Source organism: Alternaria hordeiaustralica, assembly GCF_023758085.1.
Source record: "Alternaria hordeiaustralica strain BMP 2776 chromosome Unknown scaffold_8, whole genome shotgun sequence".
In the NCBI taxonomy this organism is placed as follows: Eukaryota; Fungi; Ascomycota; class Dothideomycetes; order Pleosporales; family Pleosporaceae; genus Alternaria; species Alternaria hordeiaustralica.
Genome location: NW_026056780.1, coordinates 686,083 through 701,388, shown reverse-complemented (window position 1 = coordinate 701,388; position 15,306 = coordinate 686,083). Strand labels below are relative to the sequence as shown.

At 55.7% G+C, this 15,306-nt stretch overlaps 5 protein-coding genes across 5 annotated transcripts; 1 reads left to right on the top strand and 4 right to left on the bottom strand.

Annotated features, from left to right (window-relative positions):
- Positions 1 to 146: 146 nt before the first annotated feature.
- J4E84_005089 (uncharacterized protein) lies at positions 147 to 2,650 on the bottom strand (the record flags this gene model as incomplete). Its single annotated transcript, XM_049387688.1, has 3 exons — positions 147 to 1,656; positions 1,717 to 2,479; positions 2,530 to 2,650. 3 exons carry the CDS (start codon positions 2,648 to 2,650, stop codon positions 147 to 149), a joined length of 2,394 nt encoding a protein of 797 aa, XP_049244666.1.
- Positions 2,651 to 3,199: 549 nt separating this feature from the next.
- J4E84_005088 (uncharacterized protein) lies at positions 3,200 to 5,359 on the bottom strand (the record flags this gene model as incomplete). The annotated part of the gene is made up of 3 exons (XM_049387687.1): positions 3,200 to 3,773; positions 3,842 to 4,661; positions 4,720 to 5,359. 3 exons carry the CDS (start codon positions 5,357 to 5,359, stop codon positions 3,200 to 3,202), a joined length of 2,034 nt encoding a protein of 677 aa, XP_049244665.1.
- A 1,374-nt stretch (positions 5,360 to 6,733) lies between these two features.
- Positions 6,734 to 8,817, bottom strand: J4E84_005087 (uncharacterized protein; the record flags this gene model as incomplete). The annotated part of the gene is made up of 2 exons (XM_049387686.1): positions 6,734 to 7,891; positions 7,951 to 8,817. The coding sequence occupies 2 exons, from the start codon at positions 8,815 to 8,817 to the stop codon at positions 6,734 to 6,736; spliced, it is 2,025 nt and encodes a 674-aa protein (XP_049244664.1).
- A 2,839-nt stretch (positions 8,818 to 11,656) lies between these two features.
- Positions 11,657 to 13,657, top strand: J4E84_005086 (uncharacterized protein; the record flags this gene model as incomplete). The annotated part of the gene is made up of 3 exons (XM_049387685.1): positions 11,657 to 11,668; positions 11,807 to 13,372; positions 13,421 to 13,657. The coding sequence occupies 3 exons, from the start codon at positions 11,657 to 11,659 to the stop codon at positions 13,655 to 13,657; spliced, it is 1,815 nt and encodes a 604-aa protein (XP_049244663.1).
- A 1,118-nt stretch (positions 13,658 to 14,775) lies between these two features.
- Positions 14,776 to 15,175, bottom strand: LSM3 (U4/U6-U5 snRNP complex subunit lsm3; the record flags this gene model as incomplete). Its single annotated transcript, XM_049387684.1, has 3 exons — positions 14,776 to 14,822; positions 14,874 to 15,006; positions 15,065 to 15,175. The coding sequence occupies 3 exons, from the start codon at positions 15,173 to 15,175 to the stop codon at positions 14,776 to 14,778; spliced, it is 291 nt and encodes a 96-aa protein (XP_049244662.1).
- Between the last annotated feature and the right edge of the window lie 131 nt (positions 15,176 to 15,306).

Here is a 15,306-nt window from a genome sequence, read left to right as displayed (position 1 = left end):
CGCCACACTCAGTCAAAACCACTCCTCCACTGCTTCCCCATGAGTTTCTTGGTTTGCTGCGCAAAGTAATGCTTCCGTCTTCGCTCTCGCTCTGCTGGGCTCCGCTCTGCTTCTTCTGTTTCTTCAGCTGGTAACACCTCGGTATCCTAAGCCCCCGGTATACCACCAGGCTCCTCAAACACCGCCTGCACAACCCATTGCTCGCCGAACTTGATACCCTTCCCGCCACTGATACCAGCGTTGCGCCAAGGACGATTAACACCGATATCCACGATCCAGATGAGCCACTGAGGATCGCGTCCAGAGCCATTTTGAAGGGCTTTGACAAGCCCTGTGCGTGGCGCACCGAGACAAACAATGTACTTTGCGCGGACTTCGAGGGGCTCGCCTTCTAAGATGGAGACTTCGCCTGTCGAACCGCCGACGCCAGAGGGTGTTTCGACCGCGAGACATGCTGCACGCGATTTGTTGGCCCAGCCGACGATATTGAGAACTACGCGTTGGTCCTGGTCGCCAAGGGCTTCGAATTCCTTGTGACGGCCGAGCAGAGCATCAATAATAAGTTCCGGTGGTGCTTGAAGACGCTTTAGAGCTTCTTCAGTCGCGTTCCAGGAGCGGACGGTGCCGCCGAATTTGCGGAAGAGCTCGACTTGACGGCGTATGTCCTTGTCCCAGTCTGCGTTGCGTTCGAAGCCGAGGAGGGCGACCATAACTTTTGGTCCGCGTTGGGCAAGGTGGCGTGCTGCTGCTACGGCGCGTGCGCCTCCACGATGGTTGCCTGCGAGGACCACAATAACGGGGTTGGCGTTCGGATTGGCGCGCGAAAGCCGCATGCCTCCGGGATTTATAGCGGTCAGAGCAACTTCTGCAATACCTCGTCCTGAGTTCTCTGCCATGATGTCTTCGTTGAGACCAAAGTCTACCTCGGCAGTTTCCTCTACGGCCAGCATAGCGCCAGGAGTAATGGCGAAGCACTTGCGGTTGTTAGACACCAGTCGTAAGCAGCCCTTAGCGCTAGACTCGAGAGGCGACTCTGGTGGTGTAGCAACGCGCCCTGGCCTGGGGCTACCGGTAGCATGTGAGGACGTGTAGGGGCGGTTGATGAACGAACGGTTAGTGCGCGGCAACACGCCTGAACCCATCATATCCATGTCGGCTTGTACGCTGCCTTGCCTTGTTGGTGCCATCTTGACTGAAGCCCTGGACATCGCCCGTCTAGAGTTACGTCCGCTGCCAAAGTCCTCCTCTTCCTCCTCAGAGCTTGTGTTGGTCGTGCTTTTCAGCTTCCGATCCAACACGTTTTCCGTAGGATGAAGGTTCTTTCCGCCGTGTGTACCAGGTCTTGCCAAGCGATTGAAGCTGACCAGGCGGTCCTCATCTGCAGTGGTGTCCTCATTCCTAATCTGATTGAACACAGTACGCTTGTCAAACTTGGAGAGGTTACTCTGGAAGTCGAACTCAGGCATGTCCTGGATGTCGGTCGCGTCTTCTGTAGCCCAGCCGTTCGTAGCTTCGAGCGCTTGTTGTCGTTTCGTTTTGCGATTCGACGCGTTCGCCGCCGCGAGACCGACTCTACCGCCGATGACTCCGGGAGTCCTCGTTTGTGGCTGTTCGGCGGCTTGTAGCATGGGAGTGTTTCTCCAACCATTGCCTTTGCTAGTATATGTTAGCTCTTGGACATGCGACAAAGGACATGGAATCCAGAATCCCACATACCCTTTCTTGACCGCCTCAACGTCACCGTTCTTCCTCTCTTGAGCGGCAAGTTCCTTCTTACGAGACTTGCCCCCTCTTCGAGTCTTCTTGCCATTGTCGTCGTTCTTCTGCGGGCTGGGGTCATCCATGGGCTTGCCGGTCCTCGTCTTGGTGATGCTTGCCCTTCGCGCATTCACCTGTGCTGTCCGCGCCTCACTGTCCGCCTCCTCAGCGTCCGCAATATCCAGCGACGAGAATGGGCCTTCCAGAGTCGCCGCACTCGGCTTTCGGACGTTGTGTTGCTTCGCATGGCTTGCGAAAGAGGACGTGTTCTTCGGTACAGTCGCCGCGCTCGTAGCAGCCACGGGCTTTATGGGCGTCGCAGGGGCTTCCTGGGGGGTTGCGGAAACAGGACCACCCAAAATAGGGGCGGTAGAAGTGCGCTTTCCCATGCTGAGAATCGCAGGATCGACAAACGGCGCGGCTTGAGCTGGCTGAGGAGCGGTCTGGCGCTGCGCTTGACGAGCATTCTGGTAGGTAGGCGCGCCTGCAGGCGGGATCCCGGACGGCTGGCTAACAAGATGCGGAACTTGTTGGCCCATATGCTGCGACTGGCGAGGGGCATGGCCCGGAGGATACTGCGAGTGTGAGTATGCCTGCGGGCCTGATCGCGTGGGGAGAGGTTGGGGAGGAGCGGGCGCCGACGGATTGACCTTGATGTCTGCAATCATTTGTCCTTCTACCGTGTAGGAAGCGACACGGTGACCCGAGTTTGGGAAGAAGACTGCAGACGTCAGCGTATGCCCATATTCATGAATTCTGGCTGCGGTGTACCATCTTGGAGAACGAGTGTAGCTGTCTTCTGGTCCACAGCGCTGACCACGCCCACGACGACAGCACCAGGGGGAGACTGCAGCGTGACCGCGACCGACAATCCGACGAAAGCGCTCGCCATGTTTGCGGTAGATCGGACGTGTTGGAGGTGGAGCGGTGATCCCGAGTCCGTTGTAACCCCAACCTAACTATTTCGCGGGTCGTGCTTTCGCGCTAACGCAGTGGTCAGCCACAGTCTAGCCTCAACGGCCGTCTTCACATGCTCAGCATAAAAGGGACACCCGGTTACAAGTTGCGCCAAGGTACCCTGCACATGGAAGAAAACGAACGAAAGCGAATAGGGGGTAAAGACTACAAGAGCTTGAGATGCAGGATCTTTTGGAATGTGTGAGAGCAATCTAGACTTATGGTGTATCTTCTCTCTGTCACAGTACCCAGCCAGGCACGCGCTCAACTTTCCCAGGAATGACGTACACTTGAAAAGGAGACGAAAGGAATAATCACTCATGTTCATTACGCGTTTTCATCTAACTAAGCCCGCCTCATCACCTAAAAGCAAATCAAAAAGTCCAGGGTATCCATACAATCGTTCCATCTCATCGCGATCCATCAACCACGAGGCGCAAGTCGCGTGCGCCTCGACTGATAACGCGACATTCCCAGCTCCGCATCAAACAAGCACCCAAGAGGCCACACTGCCAAACATGCACGAGTATGCCCTCTTATTGTTCCAAGTAGCCAGGCTCAGACCCCGTGCATCCTTCTTATTAAATTCTGTTACGGCCACAATCGAAATCTTCTGGCCCGGCGCACCGAGGTCCATGCGCGGGAAGTCGAGCCACCAAGTGCGCCCGTCGGTGTTCAACGGCTTGTAGTCTGGCTTCCGGCCGTCTCTGCCGGCAATGCTTAGGAGCATAATGTAGGGCGGACCCTTTCCGTTGATCTGGGGATCCCAGTGCGGGCAGATGAATGACATTTGGAACCGGACTACTGCTGGTGCGTAGGGGTCGTTTACTTTGATTCTGGATTGTGATGGTTCAAAAGTTTGCTCGCCGAAGCCGTGGAGCTTCATGCCATTGCCGCAGAGGAAGAGGCGCCCGCCCTCGTCATGCCGCATGAACTCTTCGTATGACATGATGCGCCCATCGGTGCGGAACTGGTGAGAGGCTTCTCCGGGGTAGTGCTTCAAACCGAACTCGTTGTTTTCCATGACGAAATGCTGCGGAGCAAAGGCTCGTACGTATCTAGTGAATTTTAGCCCTTGTTCGACGGGTGGTGAACTGCGAAAGAAGTATCATCTCGAAAAGCTTACCCTTCGCCCTTTTTACTACACCCTAAGTGTCCAGCTCCCCAACAGGGATCAATGAGCTTCCATTCTCCGTTATCGATCTTGACAGCGTTCCAGGCATGTGTCGATTCATAAGGTGGTGTAGGTTGACCGGGCTCCAAAGGTGCGTGGCCGTAGCCCTTGCACGCACCGGAACATACCATAGCTTCCAACCCAGCTTTCAGAGCCAGAGCAGCGAACAGACCGGCATAACCTTCGCATACTGCCAGACCTGATGCAATTGTCTTTTCGGGTGTAGTAGGCATAACCGTGTTATTGAAGAACGAGTGAGTATCGTAGTCGACGTTGTGATGAAGCCAGGTGAAGATCGCTCGAGCCTTGTCTGTAGGTGAGGGGAACTGTGAGCATAGTTGATGAGCAAGCCAGCCCACGTCTGAGTTGGGAAGTTGGGTACGAGGGAACTGCGCAGCATGATTGTCTGGACCTGAGAAGTCCCGACATTTCAGGCAACTTGATGGAGCAGCACCTGGTTTCGGCTTCGAAGCCATAATGGCGCTGAGGTTCGGTCTGGACGACATGGGAACAGGTGGTGGTGCACCAAGAGCCGGGGCTGAATCGGATGTAACTGCTGGTGGACGAGTTGAAGGCACAGGTGGAGGTGTAGCGGCCTTGTTGTTGAAGCCCATGTCCAACGCTGACCGTCGCGGTGGCGGTGGTGCGATCAATCTGTTTGTTCGAGAGGTGTCGTTTGAGGATTGCCTCTGTGGCAGCGCTGGCACAGGCTGAGGTGATCGCTCGCGAATGATGGACTGTCTAGGAGGTAGGGAGGGTCTTGCCGGTAGGTCTGCACGGCATCGTGTTAGCAGTGCTCTTGATGCGTGCCACAGCTGTGATCTACTTACTGGGAGTCTTGAGCTGAGGGGGCAGTTCCCGAGAAGGCACATAATCCCTCTTGCTCTTCATAGCATTCAGTGTCGCCTTGCTCTGTTTAGGGTCCTCAGGTGCTTTCTTGGCTGGCAGCGGTGGCAGCTTTGACGGGTCATAGGCCGGAGCCCTGACCTGATATACCGTGCCTGTACTTCCATTGCTATATCCTGAGCCATTCGTCTTCACAGAACCCAATGACAGCGTTGATATGCCTGACGCGATTGTGGAAATTGACTCAGAAGACTCGCGCCTTCGCACGCTTGATTCGGATGCCTTGCGCGGAGGCAGTGTTGGCGTTTGGCGAGGCGTGCTGGCATTGCGCGGAGGCGGACGAGGAGGCAGCGCGGGCGACACTTTTGGATTTTCGGATTCGTTCACTACCATGGGCTGGTTGCCGAGCTGTCGCGCCGAGGTGGGCGCATTGCTCAGGACTGGCGGGTTGTTGACTGTCTGGCGCGAGTAGGCGGGAGGGCGCGCGCTGGGCGGCGGCGGCGGTGGCTTCTTCTTTACAGTCGAAGCATCGTAGGAGTAGGTCGGCTTGGCGCCCGGTGTAGGAGTGTGCACCTCCTCGAGGTTGAGCGCGGCAATCCTCGACTTGATCGACCCTTCAGCCATCACGGTCGCGTTCGGGTGATCTACGGTCTGTGTTTTAGGTGTGGCTGGTGCTCAGTGGAGTCAACAGGAGCAGCAATTGGTGGTGTCCGTCGACGTGCAACCTCTCATTGCGTGGTGAGCAGAGAGAGCAGGCAGAGTGAGTGAAGGAACGTGTAAGCTGTGAGTATGACGAGACGAGGCTTGTCCGCCCAACAAGAGGCACGCCTGACCACGAGGGATCATCACGTGTCCGAGTAAGCCCCACTACCACCAGCGACGACAACTTCCTCATCAACATTAGAAGCCAGGGTCAGGAAGGGTTCAGGGATCAAGCAAGACGCATCTTGGTTAGGGTTTAAGGGTGGAATGACAAGGGGGATCAGATTAAGCAGACTAGTAATCAATGAGCCCACGGGCATGCCCTAACGTCTTCCGCAGCGTGACATCGGGCCCACGAGGGATAATTGCAGGCAGAAACGATGCACAGCCTCCGGGGCTGGCTGTCAGTTCGCGCTAGTCCTAAAGCCGTAACCCCACCTTTTTATCCCGTCCTGCCGACTTAAGCTTTCCCTCTCGTCTCAAAATAGCCCGGACCGATCCTCAAGGCTGACACTCTGGTGCTGGCTTAGTGGTAGATAGCCCATGGCCTTCCCAGACTATTGAATGACATCAACGTGCCTTGGTCGCCGCGACTGTCATCTGTCGTGGCACGAGGTTCGCATGACGTTTCAAAGCCTGCGCTTATGCTGTGTACCCCCGGGTGCCCGTTACCAAATCCTCACCGGTGCATAGGGTCGTGCCGTACAGGTACATGCAGATGACATAAGTGGCCTTGACGACGATCCTCCTGGGTGCATGAATACCTTGACGTCTGTTGTTGGTACGAAGTCGTTAAATTTTGGGTGTTTTACCTGATCGTATGAAGTAGTCATTGATTTCATGGCTGTATCACCACATGCAGCGACCGTCTGATTTTAAAATTTCTTTGTTGACTATTGCACACAAATCGCTATTGTATCAAACAAGTCGTAAGTAGAACATATGGAGTCGCCAAAGCAAGCACATAGACAACCCCCACACTCCATTCCCAATCCGCCCAAAATCTCTACCCAGCCTGTGCCGCCCATATCGCTGACCAGTCCCACCCAACTCTAACCGGGAACACCATAGCAATTTCAACTTGTGCTCACGCATCGCTGCGCAACGATAAGAATAGCGTGCGAAAAGACACTTTTACTCTTGTTGAAAGGAGAGGACGGGCAGTCGCTGAAGATACCACCCAATAATGCAATGCGAGGGGCTCGCTATTCAAAACGCCAGAGAAGAGTGTGAGTGAAGTGTGGTGAAGACTACTTTGTAGCGAGACGCATGATGCGAGTTGACCATGTGTAACCGCTACCTCTTGCGCTTCTTGCTCTTGTCCAGTGCTGTGCTCATCGAGTACGCGTCTTGCATCGGCATGTGGTAGTCGTGCATTGGGGGAGGCGCCATGGAGGTCGCCGAGGAGACTGAGTTCTTCTTGACCGAGACCCCCATGTGGCGTCCATAGCGACCTTTCCTGCCGTTGCCTTCGTCTTCGCTGACACATCCGTCGGCACCGATGCCAGCGTCTTTGCAGCGCTGGCATGGTCGCTGACGGTCACAGCCCTTCTTGCTCTTGCGGCAGCGCTGGCAGCGTGGCTTACTCGAGAGATCCTCCTCATCGACGCCGAGCTGATGCTGGAAGTTCAGCGATGCGTTGGAAGCCTTGCGCGACTGAGAGGGGAGAGAAGACGGTGACATCGGGGCCTTGGTGGTGCCGTTGACCTTGGACTTGCTCTTTGAGGTGGCACGGGGCTTGCCGGACTTGCCAGACTTGCTCGACACGGAGCGAGCCTTGATGATACCGGCGTGCACGCGGTGGTTGTGTTCATCGGCAATCATCTCATCACTGGCACCCTTGAAGGAGCCATCTCGGTCGTCCTCATAGTCCTCACCACTGCTCTCGGCTTCGTCGTAGACACGTGTATGGTCGTTCATTGCACGAGCCATGTTGTACGGGAGAGGAGGAAGCTCACTCTCGTCATCGCTACCATCAGCGCTCTCGTCACTTGAGGATGCCGCAGCTTTTCCGCTGAAGGCATCATCGAGCGTAGAGGTAGGCGTGCGACCGTGACCGGAGAAGTTGGACGCATCACCCAAGCGCATAAGCTGACGAGCGACATCCTCATCAGAGATGACGCTGATACTCGCAAGAGTGGTGTCAGGGGTAGGAAGGACTCCACCGCTGCCGGAGTAGCGGTAGTGGGAGTGCTGAGCCGAGCCACGCGCGCGAGACTTGTATCCCTGAGCCTGGCTACTAGCCGCAGAGTATGGTGTGACTAGTCCTTGAAGATATGAACTGTCTCCCTGGCCGTAGCTCTGCGGCGAGGGCAACGGATGCGAGTATGAGAATGTCTGCTGGTTGGCAGAGTATGGCGAGCCAGCAGTGTTTCCGCTGATGCGTCGCTGGGGGGATACGGACGACTGTGAAGCATTCATGGGAACTTGAGGCGGTACGAACAGAGGCAGCTCCTAATGAAAGGAACGAGTGTCAGACTAATGCACGATACATGCCCACTGTAGGTACTTACCGAGCTGTCGAATTTGGCACGCTTTCGGCGGCCACCCTCGACAATGTTGTCAACGCTAATCTCAGCGCTCGCCAATGGCTCTTTCCTCGAGCGTCGCGAGCTGCTGACAGAGCCATGCTCATCGTCGCTGTCGCTGTAGCCGTCGCCATTGGCGTCAGCGAAGCTTCCGTGCGAGCTGTTGCCGCGACTCTTTATAGACGGGCGCATGCGCTTGTTGATGGACGCGCTCCTACGACCACGATGTGGGGAGTGACTCTGGCGCGCATGGCGGGACCCCGCTCTCGAGCCTTGGTGATGCTGGATCGGCGGTAGCATCTGGAAGGCTTCGTCGAGGTGGGGTCGAGCGCGACGGGGCGAGATGGTCTGCTGGCGCGGATCAGGAGAGAAGTCATCTGCATCAAGAGTCTCTGGGGAGACTCGGACGTAGACGGTCATGCCATGTTCAAAGTTCTCGAAGCGCGCAATCAGCGTGTTGCCGTGGCGGTCCTCGAAGATGACGCCTCGACGCTCATACAGACCGTAGAAGTTCTTGACTGTTGTGATGATGGAGTCTGTGGTGTCGTGCGGGTATATGTCGACCCGCATGGGTAGCCGGGCCTTGTGTGCTGGCGACTGGGGGAGCAGCAGCTCGAAGCTGACGTGCTTCTTGGGCGTCTGCTTGGAGGGCGACAGGGAGTCGTGCGCCGAGCCGGTTTCGGTGCTCGGGTAGACGTCCATGATGCCAGAGTCTTCTCTCTGGGGCAGCATGTCGTAGCCAGACTCCATCTGCATGGCGTCGTGGTGTCGGCCCGCTAGGAGCTCTTCCACCTCAGGGCAGCGTTGTGCGCCCGCAGGCCGAGGTTCCGCAAGCATGTTGGAAACTTGCATGCCAATGTCTCTGGTGTTGAGAGTGTATTCCAAAGCCTCTAAAACGAGCTTGTGTATGTGTGTGTGGTTGGGCGGCGCACCGATCCTGCCGGTGTCGCAAGGGCTGGGGACGGACGGCGGTCGGGGAAGGATAAACGGGCGTCGAGTCTGGGAGATGACATGTTAGCAGATGGTCGCTGATGAGGTTTGATGGCCTTCCGAGTGCTTCTCGCGTTGTTCTGCGCAGCCTGTGCTGGGCTGGAGGCGGTTGGGGGCTCGTCACCGCTGGCCAGTTGCGGACTACAGGGAGAAGGTGACGACAGCGCGGAACCCCCAGGGGGCGGCGTCGCAGTCACCTGTCGGGCCCAGGCCGGTCGCAAAGGCCTATGGAGAGATGTACTTACCAACAGATATGTCTAGAGCGCTGGATGGGCTGTAGATGCTTCGATCCGATTGCGTGAGTGTACCGCCGCTGGCTGCGCACGTCAGGTTAGCGACCGGAATGCGCAGGGCAGGATTGACTCTATCTGAGCGCCAGAGTGCGATCTCAGACGGGCCACAGGCTTGATGGGAAGGGTTGAGGCTTACAGAGAGGAGGTGGTGTGGGACGGAGGAGAATGGTGTGGAGGGTGGGTTGCAGATGGGAGATGTTCGCAAGCGAACAAGAGAGACACCGACTAATGACCACTCCAGGTCACGACGTACTTTCCGAATGCGCCTCAAACCAAATAGCGGTCGCCTTTACACACACTTCCAGAATCTGCCATGTAAATTTATACCATCAAAACGGTTTAAACAGTACAGCGCATCCTCCCCGCTGCACATATGCGATTGCGCCTCCATTGGTAACTAGTATATACACTACTACACGAAACAGCCCACCTCAGTCCCTCAGTCACGCAAAAGGATCAAGAGTGCATAGCAGCTGAGCAAGTCCCCAGCTTTCGTCCCATCTGGTGTGCCTGTCTTTGAGGTCGAAACATGGGACAACTCGGCGGCAGCTATGCGCCCAATGGTAGAGGGGGACTAGAATGCATGCCACAGGACAACTCAATCGCTTGTTGACTATACCTGCGCAAGAGAGCCGATCTCAACAAGGTCAAACATGACCAATGGGCGGATACGCGGCGTGCTGGTCGCGATGCGTACGTTCCATGTGAATATGGACAGGACGAGCTTTAGCACCCTGATACCCCGATGCGCCATCTCGAGCACATAGAGTACTCGAATACTACACTCCGGGTCGCCTTCACACAGAATTCTAGTCAGAAGGCTAAGGAAGCTTCCGGTCCCGAAAGTGGGTGAAGCGCTGTGGATTCGTTGGCAACTGGTGCCGGGCGTCTATTGGAGAGATCTCCGTGTGACACTCAATGCCACACGCCTGCTTCCGTAGTTCCCCTTTGCAGACAACCGTCCCTGAATGAGTCGCCACAGGATTCCCTAGAGGCTCGTGCTACTTATGAATTACGCGACCAAGGAATTATGTCTACATGTGCTCCCGCAATCGTCTGATGATCTCGGACCCACACTTTCATGACGATGGTAGCGCAAGCGCAGGAATCAAGCCGCGGATAGTCTACACACCCGCTGTGGTGTGGAAGCCATGCGTTGACCGGATTATCGCCGTTTGTTATCTTGCTGCTCAGATTCCGACCCTGCATGTGCGCGAGCGGATCATGGCGAGGGTACATATGTAGCGCGGCATGCGACTTCGCAAATCCGTGGCGTGAAGCTCGGACAACCACTCTAAGTGATGAGGGGTCGATCAAGAAGTCTGAACAGCATGTCTCCCGCACTTTGCGCAAACACGTTTCAGAAGGGATCCCGGTCGCGGACCATTTCGAAAGACGTTGTGCGCATTTTTGGCTCCATGCGATCTCGCTACGGATGCGATCGGTCCACACAGTCAGTCGGCGGTGAGCTTCTCGGCCTATACAGCCCGCGGGGACAAAGCAAAGGAAAGACGCGATAACGGCGCCAGTTTCAGGCCTTTCAACGTTCCCCAGACGCATTACCTTCCTCCAGGCTGCCTGGGACAACGCTGGCGCAACAAAGGCAAGCGCAGGCTGCGGTTTGATATCTGGTGGCAGTGCGCTGATCGACTGGGTGTGGGCGCCCGACGGCGGGTCGTGTTTACGAGTTCCAGACCACCCTTCTGATCGCGACCACAATTGAGGCCATCCAAAGCACCCGGAGTATGACGAGATGGGTTGTTATGGCAATAGAGCGCATAAACAGGATGTTTACAACAGGGTCGCAGGATGATGGCCGTCACGTGATTCCGCGATTCTAGCTGACTTAATCCACCATCAGCGCGTCTTTTGGCGGGGTACGTGTATATCTACAGTCAGGTGTCTGAAAACCCTGAAAGTGTCAGAATACACTCTCGGTAGCACTTGGATACTGTGCGAAAGTTTATAGAGCGGGAGATTCGCAATGTGCGGAAGCGCAATCTCAGGACGTCTTTTGTAATGATGTTGGAGTTCGCGTTTGCCTCGGCGAGATGACGTGCCTGTCAGCTCCGGAAGCATATCGGGAAGGTGCGGCCCGTGCATCATCACTAGGGCCGCTCGGGGATAGTGTCCAGTAAATAAACAACATTGCCCATCCAAACGCGCATAGCTCCAAGCTCCCATATAAGTTTACAAGCTCTTGTTGTCGTCAACACCACTCCTCGTGCCATTCGACAACGTCGACCCGTCTATCTCATCGTCGCCAACTTAGATGGAGAGTTTCTTTATATCGGCCACTGTTTTGTAGCGCTCCACCTCCGCTGCCCCTATCGTCCACTTCGCAACCGTCGCTGTCAACACAACATACATTCCAAGACTATTGTCTTTAATCGACAGACCAGAACATAATGGACGCAAAGGTAAGCCTGCTCTCTCTTCGTTTACTCTCACTGTGGCGGCATGGCGGTGCGTGGACGCGTTCCGAGGCTGGCGACTTCATCTTTTCATGGTCACCCAGACCATCTTCCTTTCACACCAGCTGACAGACTTTTCCACAGCCTCAACGTCCTGCGCGGGCTCTCCGAGTACGCGACGAGAACGCGCCGCCCCAATTACCTGCCGGCAAGACTCTGCATTCGCGCAACAAGTCAACACCAGCGCTGTCCACACTGATGCAGGTCGGCGGCATCAAGGCGGCCGCAGCCAAGCGGACCGTGTTTGGAGACGTCAGCAACACGCGGCAACCCATAACAAAGGACGACATGCAGGTCAATGGGAAGAAGAAGGGTCTTGAGGTGCTCAAGGACAACTCTGCCGTCACGGTCAAGGAGATCACCACAAAGGCTGGCGCGTTAGCACGACCGGCGCAACGCCCTCTGGCAAACGTCACAGCCAAGGCGAACGCGTCGATAGAGGCAAGCGACGTCGCGTCTGCTTTTACCAAATCTACCACCGTCAACGCCAGCCAGCCGGCCGCCGAAGTCCGCAAGGTCATCACCAAGAAGTCCTCCACAGCCGTCTTCAAGGAGCCACAATCAGAACCCCTTAACGACACGACAACTCTCGTAGATGTACCTGCTCGCCAACCTCTCCCTACCCAGCCATCTTCATTTCCCAACGTGGACCGTGCCTCAGCACAGTCCCAGCAACCAACGACCATCCCTGAAGAGGAAGAGAAAGCCGAGTCAAAAAACGGGGCGGACGACAGGTACGAATACCTAGATGCTCTCGAGGAGCAGGCGCGCGTCCTGGAGCAGGAGCGCAATGAGGAACTCGCCAAGGTCAACGGCCTGAACGGTCTCGACCAAGAAGAGTACTGGGACGAGGAGGAAGACGAAGAGTACTACGATGCCGACGGCTACACTACTGCCCGGTCTCTGCGATCGCGCGGCGACAACACAACTGGCGGTGTCACCCTTGTCCTTGCGCCTAGGGTCACTGCAAAGACACAACGCGAACTTGAGGCTGCTCGGATCTTCGTCGAAGCGAATCGGAGTGCCGAAGACGTGGAGGATGAGCAGTGGGATACCTCCATGGTTGCTGAATACGGCGACGAGATTTTCGAGTACATGCACGCCCTTGAAGAGCGCATGAAGCCCAACGCTTCTTACATGGACCACCAGGCCGAGATCCAATGGTCGATGCGATCCGTCTTGATGGACTGGCTCGTTCAGGTTCACAACCGCTTTACCCTTCTGCCCGAGACTCTTTTCCTCGCCGTCAACTACGTCGACCGTTTCCTCTCGTGCAAGGTCGTTTCACTTGGCAAGCTTCAGCTGGTCGGCGCCACCGCGCTGTTCGTCGCTGCAAAGTACGAGGAGATCAACTGCCCGTCAGTACAAGAGATCGTATACATGGTCGACGGTGCCTACACTGCCGATGAGGTCCTGAAGGCTGAGCGCTTCATGCTCAGCATGCTTCAGTTCGAGCTGGGTTGGCCTGGCCCAATGAGCTTCCTTCGCCGTATCAGCAAAGCAGATGACTACGACCTAGAGACTCGTACCCTATCCAAGTACTTCTTGGAGATCACCGTCATGGATGAGCGCTTCGTGGGTTGCGCTCCTAGCTTCCTGTCGGCCGGTGCTCACTGCCTTGCCCGCTTCATGCTGAAGAAGGGTGACTGGGTAAGCTTGTACCCATGCACTATATCAGACCATGCTAACATCCCCTAGTCGCAAGCACACGTACATTACTCCGGGTACACACTGACCCAACTGCGACACCTCATCTCCGTCATCCTTGAGTGCTGCGACAACCCACAAAAGCACCACGCGGCTGTGTACGAGAAGTACACCGACAAGCGCTATAAGCGTGCTTCCATATTCGTCGAGGCAGAGGTCTCAAAGGGCTTCTCGCTGCCATTTGTGTCTAGGGACAGCCTTGCCAGCCAAACTTGGAGGCGAAAGTGAATACACTTGTCTCCACATGGCTCTGACTTGACTGTGTTCTAACGTGGCTCAGGGCTCGTGTGATCGCGCATCTCTCCGAGGGCATCCACCAGCACCCGCCCGTCAAGAGCCAGGCAGTACAAGTCAACCGGTCTGCTACAACTCAGCATCAGCACCAACATGGTCACCATCGAAATCTTCTCCATTCTTGCTTATTGTTCACGGATACCCGGCGCTTTGGCGGCTTCTTGGAACAGGGTCAACACCAGCAATCTTCCCAGTCTACATTAGTCCAACCTTCGTTCGGACACCCGGTGCATGGAGTTTATGGTTATCCGGCCTGAGTCTTTTCGTTCCCTCCGTCACTGGTTCTTACTCTCTCGTCACCGTCACCCATACCCTGGCAGCTGGCAAACTTCCCTTTGACTGTATCTACTTGCTTTGGAAAGCGCTTCCGGCCGTATCACGACGAAATGAGGTCATGAACACCCACTCCCATTAGTTTAATTCTCCAACTCACGCGGATTCTCCTTCTGGTGGCCGTCTTTTTTTCCCTTTTCTCCTTTAGTCACTCCTCTTGGGTCGGGTTTCAGCGATCGGCGATTCTTCGACGCACAGGAGGAACATGGACACCGCACTATGTGCGTATGGGGTTTCTCTATCTGCGTTATGCGTGGCACAATGAAGCTCTTAGTTTGGGCTTTCCAGTAGAGTCAAGAAAAGCGCTTAATACTTGCATGTTCAACAACGTTGACCTTGAGTGATGTGTGCGAACACCTTGCAGTGAGCGGATTCGATTGTGGATGTGCATGTACTTCTGACCCGGGTTTGAGACTTCGTATGGGTTTCCATTGTACTTGATGATGTTTGTGTGTCTGGTGGGCATCATCTCCTGGTCGTTGAGAGAAGTTCAGATGACACGTCCAAGCCTGTGCTGAACGCCCGAAACCTCCATATACACGTTTGCTATCCTCCACCCCAAGTCTGCCCCAGCGAATGCGCCCCGCCATCCAAGCATTCGGGTATCTCAATCGTGACTGCCTCCTTTTCGTGCCGTTGTTGCCTTTTTCACCTCAGCAACCCATTTGCGCCCTTGCTATGTCGAAATTCGATTCGTGCGAGAAACCGTGAAATGCTGATCATTGCGTTGCTTCCGCTGCCGGTGCAATCAAGACTACCGAGTCACCTGGCATACCGTCAGCTTCACGTCATCTAAAAAGTCATGTACGTCTCTCACCTCTGACGAAGAGCATCTCGCTCTGCTTCTTGACTGTCCGCACGCGAGGCTCCTGGTCCTCGTCTTCCTCCTCCGCAATGTATATGGTTTCTTCGACGTCTCCGAGGACGAGGTTGCAATGCGAGTCGTATGCCTAGACATGCTGTTAGCTATGCATGTACATATATACAAGCTGCTGCATCGCGACTCACGTGTAGTCTGCCCTTGAGTTCGCGGTCGCCGCGCAATTTGACAATGACGACTTCGTCAATGCAGAGGCGCACAAGGTCGAGGGGCTCGTTGGTCTCTTCTTTCTCGTCCATGGCGGGCAATGTGTCTGTCGTGGATGCGATTCGTCGTGTGAGAGCTACAAGGCGCCTCCGCGGTGAACTTTGGCAGGAGCGATCGTCTTGGCGGAAGCGGGGACTAGCGTGCACGCGAATCTAGTGGTGGG